General features: G+C 39.4%; 1 protein-coding gene across 1 annotated transcript in view; it reads left to right on the forward strand.

Moving 5' to 3' along the window:
• Positions 1-17,032, forward strand: part of tmem145 (transmembrane protein 145) — a 41,585-nt gene that overhangs the window by 2,407 nt on the left and 22,146 nt on the right. The window contains exons 2-5 of the mRNA XM_082552096.1: positions 12,271-12,345; positions 12,792-12,869; positions 16,173-16,259; positions 16,904-17,005. Of these exons, the coding sequence (XP_082408222.1) occupies positions 12,271-12,345; positions 12,792-12,869; positions 16,173-16,259; positions 16,904-17,005 (342 nt within the window). The remainder of the gene's footprint in view (positions 1-12,270; positions 12,346-12,791; positions 12,870-16,172; positions 16,260-16,903; positions 17,006-17,032) is intronic.

The following is a 17,032-nucleotide window of genomic DNA, read 5'->3' on the forward strand; positions in this document are numbered from 1 at the left end:
GCATTCCTGCCCCAAGGTCATCCACTAACTTTACTCAATATCCTGCCTCTCTTAGATACAGACACACACACACTCCCATGCACACAATCATGTTGACTTCACACTCCTATCAGTCTGTCGCGCTCACATGCTCACTCATTGAATAAACTCTGCTTCGGTCCCTTGATGCGGTAGCTGTGTCAATGCCTGCAGAGGTGAAGGCTGAGTTTGTGCAGAGCTGCAAATTGATAAATGAAATTTACCTCACTGGGAGAGGGATGAGCTGTTGAAAAGTGCTGGACAGCTGGAGAAATATATGGAGAGGCACACGCCTAGTTGTCCAAAGGCAGTGGTGCGGACTTGTCAACAGCTTTCTTGGGGCTGGTCGATGTGTACAATTAGTCTAAGTGGCTCATAGTGTGTGGACGCACTGATAAAATGTCCCTACAGAGGGGTGGTGGTGCTGTTAGATTAAAGGACAGGAGAAGGACGCCATTTTTAAAACCAGTTGGGAAATTTTGAGAGGGAGAAAAAGTTTGCCCTTCTTTAGCACACAATGGCACAGGACCTCTGAGTAAGGCAGTAAATCCACCCTATGCTTCAGTCTGGGTCTCTTGTGTTAATGTCCATAGAAGCGTATGAGTTTGTAGCATACTGATATTAAAAATCAGCTGAAGCAAAGACTTTATTCAACCAGGCTATATACAGCTGAGCTGTATCTCTGTTACATTTTAGCGGCACACACCTGCCGTTGAACCGTGAAAGTTTAAGTGCCCGCCTTTAGCTTTGGTGTTTTAAGTACTAAAGCTGAGAAACGTTAAACGCTCAGAAATCTTGTATTTTGTCCTGCCATGAATGAAACGTCTGTTACTGACACCATCCAAGCAAATATTGCAATCCAGTTAGAAAAAGTGAATAAACTTGGTTAGTGAGCTGTAAAAATGACTTCTTTGTATTTTTCCCCAGGATGCTGGGAGTTGGTTTTAGAATGGGGCGGGGAAGCCCATTGAGCAGAGGTGTGCTGATAAATATCGTTGCTAATGTTTCCAATTGTTTGACTTACAGACAGAACAGATAATTATAGATTTCAGTTTATTAAGGGTCATTTAATTGCAGTTAATCAAAGTAAATTTGTCTACAGCAGTTGTTAAGTAGCTAAAAAACACTGTAAATTGATTTGTAGAGAAGTGTTGTTATTGAAGGAAAAGAAATGGAGCAGTTTCTGGGTCAAACTTGCTTGATTAGAAACTTTTTGAGTATTTAACTGCAATTTAAAAGCAGTGGACTCTTTCAAATTACAGTTTTGGTATTGATAAATCAGTAAATTAATCATTTAGTCCTAGTTTTCTGCCAACTATTGGGCATTAAAAGGGAGGTGGGCTTGAGGATTCAGTGCTGAATACAGATATTAAATAAAAATGTCCATGAGCAGGTTTAAATGTTTGTGTTCTTCACAGTTAATTAAAATTTGTGGTTTTATAAAGAAAGGTCTTCAAACGGTTGCCTTTTAAAAATCAACAAATGGCCTTGAAACTTCTGTTTCTAAATGAAAAATCTAACACCACGTTCAGCAGCATACTGCTGCCCACCGGGCCTTTCCCCGTCCTAAAAATCAGCACCTCACATCACATAACACTGACATATGTCTGGGTTGATAAAAGCAGCAGATCTGAAATGAGGGATTTTGCCAGGAGTTCTTGGTTTAATAGGATCATGAAGAAGCCTCATATGTGATGTCTTACTTTAATTAATGCCGTGTCTTATCTTAAAACATGCCAGTTTTGAACTCTTGAAATTCACCCAGCAAGACTTTTAAGAGTCACTTAAAAGTCCTTTAGCTTGACTTTGAAGTAAGTTTTGGGAACCCTGTGTGGATAGTGTTATCTAGTCCACAACTCAATCAGTTTTCCTTTATCTCTTTTTAATGAGGACATTGTGATCAGATACAGGTGCCGTATGTGTGTAAGTAGGTGTGGCGAGTGGGCGTTTCATGTGCTCATAAGCTGGGTTTGACATGTATGTGTATTTCTATGTCTGCAAACCCAGCGTGTGCTCACTGAACCCCCCCCCCCCCCCCCCCCAAAAAAAAGACAAAAAAGAGAGCTGAGTGTGTTTGCATGTGTGCCTGTGCGTGAGTGTGTTTAATGGATTGCAGCATTGTGTAACCCTGACTAATGAATCATTGAGAAGCCCAGCGGGCCAGGGGTGACTTGACTAGCTGATTGGTAATTAATTGTTAATGAGGCTTAGCAAGCAAACAGGGTTTTTGGTGAGAAAGAGAAAAAAGATAGAAAGCTACTGAGATGAAAGGACAAAGTGTGAGGGAGGGGGAAAGAAAGGAGGAAAGAATAAGACTGCGAGAGGCTGAATTGACCAGATACTGCATCAAGGCATCGCACTTGATTAATGGGCGTACATACACACATGTACAAGTGCAACAATGCACACACACTCTGGAAGGTGGTTGAGTGACTCTGCATCACAATGCAGCGGCCTTGGGGAAATAGGAAGACTAAAAGGGGATTAAGGTAGACACCTCATCCACTGTTGCTGTTCTCCCAGGCTCATTGTCTTTTCTGGACTTCACTCACACACACACATACACAAACACACACACACACACTAGTGGGAACGTAGTTGTTAACGTTTGTGGAATTGCTCAACACCTGTGTTGAACTATCTTTGCATCCATCCAACAGTATACAAGCTTGCTGATGTTGTCATGACTCAGTTAGACTCTGTTAGCTGCTTGATTTAAAGCATCCACTGTGGAATTGCAGTGCTGGGAAAGTTAAGTAGGAAACATAGCTGCATTTAAAAAATTATAAATAAATTGCTAAGTAAATAAATGAATACTGCACTATTCACAGAAAAATGTCATCCTTGACTCTGCATGTCAGTCAGACCCCTGCCTTCTAGAAACTTTGGGGTATTGGACATAACATGATTAATAAGTCAGGCAACTTCACTGGTAATGTTTTAATAGATGTAATGAATCAGTACTAATAATGAGTACAACTGGAACCTAATATGTGCTAGTTACCGGTGAGCTTACTGTCCAACTTCCCAGAATCATCCTGAGACCTAAATCTGTCCCTAAAACACATCACCTCAGCACTGTGGGCTTTTCATAAGAACAAATTACAAGCAATGTAATATTTTTGTTGATAGCACATCTAGTTTGTTTTAAATATGGGTGGTCAGCAGGGGTTCAGTAATGTATAGTAATAATCCCCCAGATTTATAGTTTTATTAGTAAACGACACAGAAATGACAATTTGCATGTAACTTAACTACTGAAATCTAAAAGCACACATGGGTAGTTGATCTGCTAGAAAGCTACTGAAAAATGTAGTTAAACTGGTTTAACTACATTCATTGTATCACATGCTGTTTAACTCTGTAGCAGCAGCAAAATATATTTTTCTTCATTTATTAATCCTGCTCATCAAATCATTGACTGATCACTTGATCAACAAGGTTGAAGGTTGTAATTATATACAGTCACCAGTCTGAAATCACTGTTTGGTGTTTTAGCCTGAAAAGTGACCAAAGCTACTCCAGTAATTAGAATAATTACCTGCTATACCAATAATATTTATTCTTTTGCGTTCAATGCTGGAGCCACATTTTCTGCTTCAGCGTGATGATATCATATACACAAGGGCAGGTCCATAGAAAGGGCTCTCTGAGTGTGTTGAGGAAATACTTGACTGGTGTGCACAGAATGCTCAGACCCATCAAACACCTTTCGGGATGAAGTGGATTGCCAATTGCAAGCCGGGCCTTATCGCTGACATCAGTGCCTGACCTCAGTAATGCTACTGCGGCAGAAAAGAACCAAATCCCTGCAGCCAGGTTCAGAAAACTTGAGTAAAGACTTTCTACAATAATATTGACTTTTATAGTGATATTCTTATGTCTATGGCTTAGGAATATTTGTTCTCAAACACATATAGATGTGATGACTGGATGTCAACGGGCTTTGTTCAGCAGTTCACATAATTTTGACTATGTACTGTGTTTTATTTTGTGTTTGGCTCCACTACTTTGTTGTTTCCCACACATAGACTTGGGGGAACCATCCAGGTCTATTAACAGTTGCCCAATGAAGGCAAATTAGCCTTTTTTCTTTTATCTATCCAAAATAATAACATAATCAAGCTCATTTGCTCTTACTGTGAAAGTTCAGTTGCAGGAAATCAGCTAGTCCTGTCTCCTGTTTCAGGTTGCTGTTACGGCAGTCCTTCAAGTCGCTCAGCTTGCTTGTCTCTCGATCATACACTCCTACTCCTACGTTACCTTCTTGGAATGCAGCTGGTAACTGTGGTCCCGTTTCGCACTGGAGATTTGCTGTAAGCTGAAGGGTGACTCTCACCAGAACGTGTAGCAGGTGGAGAGCTGAGGCTCAACGAAGCTGCAGAGCAGAACAAGGACTGCCATCAGTACCTGGGGTTCAAGACAGTGGAATTTGAGTCTGTTCAGGGGTCTTGGACATTAGTGTGCACCCACTGCAGTCTAATTATGTGGCAAACACTGAAGTCTTTTAAGTCTATTAAGCATTTAATGGCAGTATGCATGACCAGTAGATACTGGGTCACTCATTGATGGTTTAGTTGATGCAATGCTTAAATTTGAGATGAGAAATTTTCAGTAGGATCTTGATAACTGGAAATTCATCAACTCTGTTTTTATTCTCGAGTCTTTTAGATTCATTTTTTTGTCACTTCATTAATCAGTAATTCACTTATTTGAACTTGATCCAGAAATTAGTGTGTGAAATTCCTGACTGTCCTCTTCGGTGTGAGAAGCTTATAGAGTTGGCAAGTAAGTTGAACTTAAATCCGCATTGAACCTCATTGTTTGGACTTGTATTCTACTCCCGGGTACCTGTGCAGGAAATTGAAGGACAAGTACACAGCAAAAACACAAAACAAGGATTGTGTGTTGCTTAATGTTTCTATGGCAGCTGCAAATGAAGGTATGCTGTGGTTGCTATGGCACTAATGGGGGAGGAGAGAGGTTTGTGTGTGCATTAAGTGATCTTTATCGAAGGGTAGGCATGTGTCACGTTGGCCATGGCATGCTGTAAAGTGTGTGATAGATGCATTCGAGCAATTCTGTGTGTGTTCGTGTAACAAAAGGGTCTTTCACAGTCCTGGCCTGTGGTGAGTTAAATTACACCCCTCACTATCTCAATAACCCAACTGGACCACCCCTCTCTCCTCTCTCCAGGGATTCATCTCTGGGTCAGTGTTTTCCTCTCCTGCCCTGGTTGTCATGGTTACTGCCTTAAGCGTCACCCAGGACGACGCACGGAGGTGGACTTGAGTCCCGGGCTTCACTGACTTTTGGAGTTTGCCATGAATTATAACCCAGAGGCTCCAGGGGCTGAAGCTGGCTGGCAGTAGCTGAAGCTGGCTGGCAGTAGCTGAAATATGGCTACAGTTTTGTTTTGCTGTGATATATGGAGGCGGCGGCGCTAGCCATGCTACGCTGCTCTGGATGCACTTTATTTCTCAGCACAGAAATCACCGTGCTTGTTTATGTAGGGAGAAGGCAGGGCAGAGGTAATTACAGTATAATGGTGCATGGGGAGTTTTCTTGGTTGGTTGGAGATCAAGAGTTCATAACAACTAACCTCAAGGCTTGTTTTAATAAGAAAGAGGCAAACTGTGGTCTTTGGAGAGGTTGAAACGTGCAACAGGATGATACGCACACTGTGCAAGAAAATGTGCTCATGTTTTGGATCAGTGTGTTTTTAACATTTGAGGAGCACAATTGATTTTAAGGATAGTAAATATTAAGCACAACTCTGAGATCAGCGTGAAGTTTGGACACACTAACCGACTCGTATAGGTGCTGGTACTGCACAATAATAAAATATTTTATCCACATTTCAGGGGCTATATCTGATTTTCTGCACAGCATGTTATAGTTTAAATGAGCTTTTACCAGTGAAGCTAAATTAGTTAATTCAGTTATCATCTTATATGTTATATGCATGTGCCTGTTCCATTGTCATAGCCTCAATAGTAATCAGCAATCTTAGGTTAGTAAATAACTTAAAAGCCTCATATGTGGCCACACCAAGTCAAGCCGAACCAAAATTTCGAGTACAGAATAGAGTAAAATAGCCTCTACGTCCTCTGATTTGTTGTCAGATAGTATTGTCAAAGAAAAGCACTTTTGATAGACCATATGCAGCATATGGACGCAGCATGATACCTGCAATTTTTTAGTAGTGTTTCTACTTCAGTAGCATTTACCTACTCTGTATTGTCTTATCAGTGAATTTTGTACAATTCGGCGAACTGTCTTGCTGACGTGAATCGGCTAATATTAGCCAGCTTCTGTTGACAGATTACACACTCGGGCTGAGACCTGTTCACAGACCAGTGAAAGCAAAAGATAGATAGCTTCTGCTGTTAAGTCGCACCTTTTTTTTCTCTTTTGTTTAGGTGGTGGACATCTGCACTGGTGGTTAGTTGCAATTGCTTTACGTGCGAGTGATTTATTTATATTTTTTCCCCTCACGGGATTTACTATCCTTCTCGCTTTCAATCAAACATTCATTGTGTCACGCTGTCATGATTTCCACCATCTGGCAGCTGCACGAAGGGACTGGAGTTCCTTTTGACAGTTTAAAGATGTATTTTTAGGAGAAATGAATGTGTACAAACCACTGATACAGTAGACTAATGATTAATTCATACCTTTTGTGCAGTTGCATCTTGCAATAATAATGAATAGTTGTAAAAAGGTTGGTAGGGCTTCTTGACTGAAATTTTTGTTTGGTAAAAGCCAAATAAAATGAGTTTTCAAGTTTATCATCAGTTCAAGTCTTAATTAGGAAATCAGAACAAATTGTAATTTTATAGCAAAATTCTTGAATGGTTACATTTTTTTAGAACAAATTAAAGTGCAGATTTCTTCATTGTAACTTACTGTAAACCTTTAGTGCAGCTTTTAGGATGTGATGATCAGCATGTGCTTATGTGCGTATTGGTATCTCATGATAAAGTTTTGTGGGAGTTTGCGAAAGGCTTTTGGAGCCTCGTTTCTTCGACATATGTGACAGTGTATTTCTTTTATGTTTCTTGTCAATTAAATAGACCAGCAGCATCTCTCCTTAGGTGACAACCTCAGAGAATATCTGGGATTGTGACATTTATAATGCAACACCTGCTGTCAAGGTTACCATATGCATCTTATATAGCTTGTAGAACCACTTTTAACAGGAATATTTTAAAGCAACCATTTTCTGTATGACTTGATAAGTCTCCCATCATTGTTGAGGAATTATGGCTCACTCTTCTTTATAAGGTTGTTTATTGAGTTCATTGATTTTTTGGGCATTTGTTTATGCACAGCTCTCTTAAGGTCCCCCTCATCATGAAAATCTGAACTTTGTCTAGAAAACACCTTTTTAATTATTTTGTTTTTCAGCAGATTTGCTGCTGTGTTTGGGGCCAATGTCCTCTTGCATGACCTAATTGTGGTCAAGCTCCAGCTTGGCTCTAGAATACTTAAGCACACAGAAGAGTTCATGTTTAACTCAATGACTGCAAGGAACCCAGGGTCTGTGGCTGCACAGTAAGCTCATACATAACCTCTCCACCATTGTGCTTGACAGTTGGTGTGAGGTGCAATATGAGCAAACATCTCCACTTTGGTCTCATCTCACCAAAGACATTGTTCCATAAGTCTCATGCTTTGTTCAGATGCAACTTCACACACTTAAGCTGTGCTGCAAGGTACTTTTTTAGAGAGAAGATGACTTCTGCAGGCAAAACAGGCCATTCTTGTTCAGTCTTCTGAGGCCTGTAGAATCTGAGATGTAGAACTTGGGTTTTTTGCAGTTTCCTTAAGCATTGCATCGTCTGATCTTTGGGTGGGTTTGCTGGGACATCCACTCCTGGGAAGAATGATGTTTTCCACTAATGAATCATCATTCTCACTGTAGGTGGAATTCAGATTGTTTGGAAATGACCTTATAACGCTTCTTAGATTTATGTGCGGCAACAATTACTTCTTTAAGACTGCTGATGACTTTCCTCTTTAGCATTTTGTTAACACACGCTTGAATACTCCAGACCAAAACATCTGCATTTATAGAGGTGGTCACACTTACTGATGATCAGTTAATTAAGTGCATTTGATTAGCAGCGCCTGGCTGCTCCTTAAATTGCAGCATGGAAATTGTTCTAATCTTTAAGATAACAGTCTTGCTTCATTTGACGTCATCTGTGGATCAGCATTAAAGCTTTTTCGTATTGTTTTTTTTGTCACAAATACAACAGAAGCTAAACTGGAAATTGTTTTAGTGCTGGAAGTAAATACTGTAATTGTAGGTAAGTACAGCTCAGTGCTTGTAACAAAAATGTGTTGTATTGTATGTAGTTTGATTTCAAAAATGAAAATTGTAAAAAGAAAATGAGGAGCTGCTTTTGGCTGCTCATTATTTCTCATGGGGTTACTCTGTTAGATGGATCTGTATGTTTGATTTCCCATTTTTATACTGGATGCTTTTCCTGATTCAAGCCTCCTCTTTATCTGGACTCGGGACAGGGGTTAAGTCTCCTGCTGGTCTCGAGCCAGGGGTCCTAGTGTGCAAGTTGAATTTGTTAACTGCTACGTATAAATCAAAATTCACAATGTTTCTTGCCTCAATGATTTATTTATTTACATTTCAAATGCATTGTTTAAACAGCTTTGTATTGTGTAAGTATCAAAATTAATCTAATACCAGCAGTGTGCAAACCTTTAAAAATGACATCCAGCACTAGATGTAAGCCAGAAATACTTTGACTTTGTCAGAAACGCCCAGCCTGTACCCTAAATTTAATCAGCTACTTTTGTAAACTGCAGAGGCCATTGTCTGTCATTTTGCTAGCCAAGCACTTAAGATATTGTTAATCACAGGCGACACCCTAGTGACTGTGAGGCTTTTACCACAAACCTGCAGTATTTCAAATATAAATCCAGCCTCAGTCTTTCCCCTAATGCCATTTGTACAAATGAGACTTCTACCATTTGGTGTATTAATTTTACAAGATTAGCTGTTACAACTTCTTAAGGATTTGATGTCTCATTTTAGTTTTAAAGCAGTTCATTCATTCTGGCTGCCTCAGTAGGGCCTACTCGCACTGGGCAGTCATCCAGACGGAGAAGCGTGTGTAAACAACATATAAGTGATGTGGTGTTAGTGCTGTGTTCAGCACTATGATCCATATCTACAGTGTGTGTCTACTAGGGCTGGGCGATATATCGAGTTTTTTTTAAAAATATCGATATATTTTCATACGAGATATAAGATGTGACAATATCGTTTATATCGATATAGTCTATGTTACGTTGTGGAGCCGCAGGTTTGCCTCTCTTTCGTCCACTTTTGTCTCTACGAAACGTTACTCGGCCTCGCCTCTCCTTCACTGAACACAACTCCGCCTCCCCCATAGCTTCACCTGCAGGCAATGACAAGATGAAAGCGGAAAATCTCCGTTAGCGAGTTACCGCGGATCGCCCCGTGCGTGGGGCTGGACGGCGTCAACGTGTTAGCGAGCTAACCGCGCTAACGACATGCAGCCCGAAGGGGCTGCACGGCCTAAAATCCTTTCATTTTCTCAAAACTCGACAGTGCGCCTTATGTATGAATTCTGGTTGTGCTTACTGACCGCGAACCGATTTTATGTGGTGCACAGCGCTCAGCAATCTGTCAAAAAATGTTTTAATATGACTTTGCTAAGCTAAGGAGCTGCACCGCTTGATGGAGCCGCCTCGCGGAGTGATACGTACTGTGCTTCAACGTAATATTACCGTACTGTGTGTGTATAAGGACCACAAATGGCACCTGTTCAGAGACGTGGTGCAGCTGTGAAATCTGTCTCTTTGTTATTATGCTCAGCGTCTATTAGTTTACATTTTGACTGCACAATTGTGAGCTTTTTGTTATGCACAAAAACAACATTGTTTTCTTTTATTTATGGACCATGATTATTTAATAAATGCTGATAATTTATTTATGAGTAATTTCTTCATGTACATCTACGCTGTATGTAAAGAAAATGCCCGTGTGACATCTGGGACACAGTGTGACTAAGAACTCTCTTTTTGTTCTTAACTTATGGCTTTTTAAAAAAAAATATTGAGATATATATCTTATATCGCCATGCAGCTAAAAAATATCGAGATATGAATTTTGGGTCATATCGCCCAGCCCTAGTGTCTACCCACAGCTGTATAGAACAATTTATAGAGAGATCACCAGTGACTGATCCACCATCCTCACGCTGCTGCAAGTACCTTATGTAAGCTCAGTGAAGTACACCATCAGCACTATTATCTGGTCTCACGCTGCTAAGTTTATGGATGAATAATATTAAGAAGAAATACTTTTTTCTTCCTCTCCACCTCTTTCTTATTAATGTGCTCAGCAGCCCCCTAATGCCCTTTCTGCTTACCCTTTCTAGAAGTTTATGCTCTTGGCACTAGCTCTTTCATTTATACTTTTCTTTTTGTTCTTATTCCGTCAACTTCTTGGTTTTTCACTGCTTTTCTGCTTTCTTTTTTTTCTTTTAATGCTTCTTAACTCTTCCCTGCTGTTATAACTCGCTTTCCCGGTGTTTGCTCTTACTTGTCTTTATAGCTCCATTTATGTCCTCACCATCTCTTATTTTCTTTCTTCTCTTCCCTCCGGCTCCCCTTCCTTTTATATCTTTAACTTCCATATGTCTCCTTCCCCGCAGTCTCTCTGTTCTTTAGCCGAGCTGGTGCTGTAGCTTTCAGGCAAGTTAATGTCTGGCTGCTGGTTGGTCTGTTTACTGATATATCCAAGTAATTATTGGATAAGCTTTTAAATACATTTTGGATGCAATATCAGCATTACCCAGAGAATGTACGCAATTAAAAGTTTTTTGTTTTTTAACTTGTGCAACATCTAAATGTCTAATCTATTCTCCAACTTTACCTAAAGAAAAAACTCAACCATTGGAGTTGACTTTATCAGTCCTTGTGGAGGAATTTTGTGGGTTGTGGGGATTCATTTATGCACATCTCTCTAAGGTCATGCCGCAGCAGTTTTATGCAGTTTAGGTCTGGACTTTAACTGGGTCATTGCAACACCTTGATTCTTTTCTTTCTCAGACATCCTGCTGTGGATTTGTTGCTGTGCTTGGGCTCATTGTCCTATTTCATAACCCACTTTCAGCCAAATTTTAGCTATCAGACAGATGGCCTGACATTTGACTCTAGAATACTTTGGTATGTCATGGATGACTCAGTGACTGCAAGGTGCCCAGGTCCTGTGGCTGCACAGTAAGCCCAAATCATCACCTCCACCACTGTGTTTGACAGTTAGTATGAGGTGTTTGTGCTGATATGCTGTGGCGCTGTGCATCTCCACTTTAGTCTCTGCATTTTTTTTTCTTTTTAGAGAGAAAAGGCTTTTTCCTCACCTTTTTGAATTTTCATAACTTGCTTTAGATTAATCTAATGAACAAGTAAGAATTTTAATTTATCTAATACTTTTGAAATAAGCCTTAGTATTTAGTGCTAATTAGCTTATAGCTGGCATATAAAGATAATATGATGGGGACCATAATTTGCTAGACAAGCTCCATGTTGTATTGTGAAACAGTTGAAACTACTGATTGAATTTATGAACTCCATGGAAAAATGTTAACTGAGGTCATAGCTCAAAATGTTTCTCTGACAAGTTTAAGGCACTTCCACAGTCTTCAATCTTTAGACCTGGAAGCCTCCAAAATGGCCTCATCACTGCAGCCAACACTTTTCTAAGGTGCAGCTTTTATTTTGAAAGCAAACGGTCTCCTTTTCTGGTTTGTGTTACACTTATCAAACTTTCTTCACTGCTGCGATTGTAGTTGGACAGTTCTTATGGATGAGGTTGCGTGCTCCATGCAAACTACGAATGAGGTTTTTACCAACCGGTTGGGGAAAACACATTTATTTCCTCACAAACGTTGGTTGCCAGATGGTTGCAGACTGGTGTCTTGGCCCATGTGTGTGACTTGAGGCTTATTAACTTGATCCTATAGTGTCACAAATCCAAAATAGTGGACAATCTAAGATTGCATGGTTAGTGGTCTTTTAACTACAAAACTTCAATACAGTCTGATATTGACAGCAGCGTGAGGCAAATGCTTAGAGAACTGCTGTGATGGCTGAAAAAATGAATAGTAGCATGCTGGTAAAAGTTTCATTTTACCTTGATTATATCAATTTTTTAATTTATTTTACATTTTAGCTTCTTTCTTTTCTTGATTACAGGACTGGGTTTTCCTTACACGCTTCTGCTTTCTTACCGAGTTTGGGCGGTTGGATTTCCGATTTCGCTACCCAAAGGTAGGATGCCTCATGTTAAGTTTAATGTGTGTCTGTTACACATTACTTTTGCGTTCATCATCTGCTCTGTCTTCACAATTTTTTTTAATTGTTTAGTGTTTTCCTCTCGGCTAATTCTGTCTTTTTTCTCACCTAATAAAAACTGATACCACTGCTCTTTTCCTTCTCTCCTCCTTCCTCTGGCTGTTCCTGCTCTATCTGCTTCATCCCTTTGTTAATGCCCTAAAAAAAAGAAAAAGGAGGAGTCCTTTTTTCCCTTTAGAGTGTTTTGTACATCCACTCCATCCTTTCTTTCCCTTGCGTTGCTTTACTGCTTTTGCCCGCAGACTTTGGAAACAATTTTGTCAAATAAATCTCATATTGTCTCACTGCCTCCTCTCTGATATCCACAAACCAGCGCAATCTCTTTCTCATTCTCCTTTTCTCTCTCTGTCTCCTCTTTGCAGTCTCGTTGCTGTCAGAACATATTGCTCTACTTTGATGACAGTTCTCAGTGGCCAGCTGTGTACAAGAGGCCTGAAAAGGTGAGACATCGACACCCTCAGCATCATGTCCCTGACAAGCTATTATCAAAGGAAAGTGCTGCTCCATTTGCTTATTCACATGTCATCGCTGGTGCTAATTTTCACATTTAAACCTTTGGATCACACGTTTCTCGCTCTGCTCCGAATAAAGAAAAGTTGTCCTTAAAAGCTGACAGTCTGGGGGGAAAAGGAGGGTTTTTTTTTTTTTAGGTTTTTTCTACTATCTTTTTACTATTTACTATCAGGCAATTGTGTATTATTGATGATACTTGCAGTGATCAAGTATGGTACAATCCAAAGTTGTGAACACAAAGCAAGACACTAGGGAGCCCCGTGTGAACCGAAATGACAGAATAAGCTTCCTTCATATAAATGTCTACTTTCTAAAAGTAATAACACAAAATTAAAGGCTGGTTCAAGAACATTTTTTGTTGTTCCCGTGCTTTTCCCTAACATATTGGATTACAGTGCATACTCATGAGCTTAATTTGATCACATTTATATCAGTTTTGGTGAGCAACATAACCTTGTCTTTATACGAGGAAACTGATCAAAGGCTCGGGCTCTATCTTTAAATGGTCTGTAAATCCTTTGCACTGACTGAATAGACTTTTAGCTTCAAATACCCTCAAAGCAAACAGCCTGCACTTCATTAGTGTATTAATGCAGTTTGTTTAATCCAATATACTTGAGAGAAAAGGCAAAACAATAGAACAATTTATGTATGTGCACATATCAACCCACATTTAGTAAAACTCATATATATATCTTATCCAATGTTGATTGGTTGTTTACAATACAATGACTAAAGATTGCATAAAAATGCTGAGCCATTGAAGCAATGCTTTTTTTATTATTATTATTATTTTATTTTATTTTTTTTAGACCACCCAATGTGAGGTTTATGCCATAGCTGACCTAAGTTAACAGTATTGTATTGGTAATTACTTAAATCTCTTTTTGATGTTTGTTGTAATGGTTAATCCACCAATATGCAGAAGCTCTCTAATTGAGAAGATTACATTAAATGACTTTTAATGCTAAAATATAATTATTACTATCCACTTTTTCAAATCTACTGTTAATTAATTAATACTTGATTAGTTTCTGACTTCTCAGAAAAGACCAGCGTGCCGGCTCAAATTTTATTTGCCTAATAAATAACAATATAATTTTCAGTTTCAAAGAACTTTTTGACTCATTTCTAAATATTAATATTTTATTTTTTGTGACGAGTAGTCTAATAATTGGTCTAATAATTTTGGACTGTATCCATGTGATGTTATAAGATATACTGTATCGAGATCTATATATCTTAACACATGACATGTTTATTGGTTGATTATACGATAATAACTAAACATTGCACAAAAATCTGGAGGGAATAGGGAACTTTTAAATATTTTGGTTCGTGTTAAACAGAAATACTCTATTTATTGAAATGCAGCGTTTTGCACTGTTTTCCAACTGAGATCTGGGGAAACATTTCCAAAAAGAGGATGGAGCTGGCATGTCACAGAGAACCCAGTAATGAGATGTGTTGGTGTGTGTGTGTAAGGAGGGTGTAAGGAGGGTGGAAAGGATCTGGTCAGAACAGTATGCTGTGCAGTGATGTTCTGATGCTGATGTGGAAATGAAAAACAGAATTACATTCAGGATGATAAATTCTTCATTCCTGCACGTAATGAAGTCTCAAAAAGAACTTTTCCTTGTCATGTTCAGTTCTTGTAATTTAAACACAGAGTCTTGATGTTAAACTAGGGCTGTGCGATATGCCCAAAATCTCATATCCTGATATAAGAATTCTATCGTCCGATAACGATATAAATCACAAAAATGGAACATTTTCTGTAAATTCTGTGAATCTCGGGCAGCTCGTCTTGCGGGAAGTGTTTCCAGCTGCGTGTCATGTAGCTGATACAAACGATACATTTTTAGACATAAGTTGTAAAGGCCGCCGTTTCTTTGTGAGTATTTATTACACAGCGTGCTGCGGGGAAAAGCCTGTTCTAACGTTTGAGTCTAAGGTTTATTTTTTAGCACCTGGCGGCTCTTTTTTACTTCTCATCCGTAAATAATCTGCTCTTTCACGTGATTCAGTTTATTTTGAAAAGTCTCAACAGGATCTTGAGCTTTATTGTGAAAGGTTTATGTGGAACATAAACAAGCGGACCCGCGATGGTGACACCGTCGCTGTTGCTAACGACAACGCATAAGAACAGGCGTTTGTCCGTCTTTAGTGTGGTTATATAAAATATAAGAGAAAGAGAGAAGTTTAAGAAATTAATATAGCCACTACAGTGACCATCAAAACGATGAAAAAAATATTGTCGTAAACAGTTTATTTTGCGACACCACGAAACAAACGATAGCGTAAAATGAAACGATAGACGTTTTTATCGTCATCTGATATATATCGTTATATCGAACAGCCCTATATTAAACTGTTTTTTTTAATGATCCTATTAAATGCTGCTGTAATTTTCTTCGTAAGTTAAGCTGTGTGACGAGAGTGAAGGTATATCTACTGTAGGAAATGTGTTTGTCGCTTTGATGATGAAAAGTGGTCAGTTTAAAGTACTTTTTGACCTTTGATTTACCCTCTGTCAGTATATAATTTTACATCTGTCTTCTGTAAAAGCCTTGTGGTCCAGCAGCATGTGTGGAAATTAACCTTCTGTTTTTTTATAAGTTTCTAGTGTTTTTTAAACCAGGGCGAATTTCAGAGTTGGAAATGTAACAGTTATTTAGGTTATGAAGTGTTTTGCGGCATATTGGAAAAATCCGTGCTAAAATGGTTTAGAACAGCCAAAAAAAAAAAAAAGACCCAAATACAGTGCATTTCTTGGCTGGTGCACTAAAGTAATTTGGTTGGTGGTGTATTCTTCTTCTCCCTGACATCTTGTGACACACAGACATCATGTTGAGATATTTTCAGTGCACTTACAAACAGCACATCATTTCTCAGCTTTCAGTCAGTTTCTCGTGTCAGATTCTCTAAATCAAACACTGTGGCTCTTATACGTCACACAGCTTTTAACATTAATGTCAAACAGTCAGACAGGGAACAGAAATCCACTGCAGAAGAGTCAGAAAACATCAGTTTTATTTGCAGCATTCAAACAGATCAGAAGCACGTTTTCAATCAGATTTCAACTAAAATCACCATGAATTCTGTGCACGGAGAAATATCTCTCTTGGAGCCCAACAACTGTGGGTACATCTTGTCCTGAGGTTTACTGAAAAGCACTTCGTGGAGGCTTTAAAAACTTGTTTTGATATTTCTGTGTCCGCTGATGTCAGAACTGCTACCAGAAGGAAGCCGTGCTGAGGCCTGAAAACAACCAGGTCATCAACCTCACCACACGCTACACCTGGTCAGGCTGTGTGGTAAGAGCACCACACAAACACAGATTTATATATACACGCACAGTTGCACTCTACAGCATCTTGTCCCTAAGCAAGAAACAAAGCCAATCTTTACAAATCCAGTGCAGGGATGCTTTTCTGTATTTGAAGTTGACCACTGAGCTTGCTGTCTTGAACAGCATGTGTGTCCTTTACAGAGTATGATGTTTTCTCCTTTTATCATCCGACAGTTGAGCATATTTTTTTCGTTCCTATTGTATACTCTTCTGTAAAGTAAGAGAGCAAATCAGTAAACCGAGAGGGAGTGAGAGCTAAAGGCGAGTAATGTGTTTGCATAACATTTTACTTATTTACATTTTTCCTCTGGTAATGATGCATCTCAATCAAACAAAGGTTCCCAAAGATCTTTCTTCACACTTTTTTTTTTTTTTTAACCAAGCAACACAAAGTGGTGTATTACTTTAGAATGTGTGACTAACAGCATGACTCTGTTGTTGTTGCGGTTACTGGATCTTGTTGCCACATTTCAGGCTACGCTGGGGTGTGAAATATGTTTGTATCTTGATATTTCAGGCTCCAAAATCTACTATGACAGCTCAGTGTCTCTGTGAGGCAAAATGTGCTGCATTTCTGGATAATAATACGTGCATTTTTTCCCCTCCCAGGTGGAAGGGGATGGAAACGAGGAGGTCCTGAGCTGCGTGGGTGGCCGCAGCTTCCGCTCGGTGAGGGAGCGATGGTGGTATATCGCTCTCAGCAAGTGCGGGGTAAGCACTGACCTCTGACCCTCCGCA

Source organism: Aulonocara stuartgranti (assembly GCF_965226115.1).
Source record: "Aulonocara stuartgranti genome assembly, chromosome: 11".
In the NCBI taxonomy this organism is placed as follows: Eukaryota; Metazoa; Chordata; class Actinopteri; order Cichliformes; family Cichlidae; genus Aulonocara; species Aulonocara stuartgranti.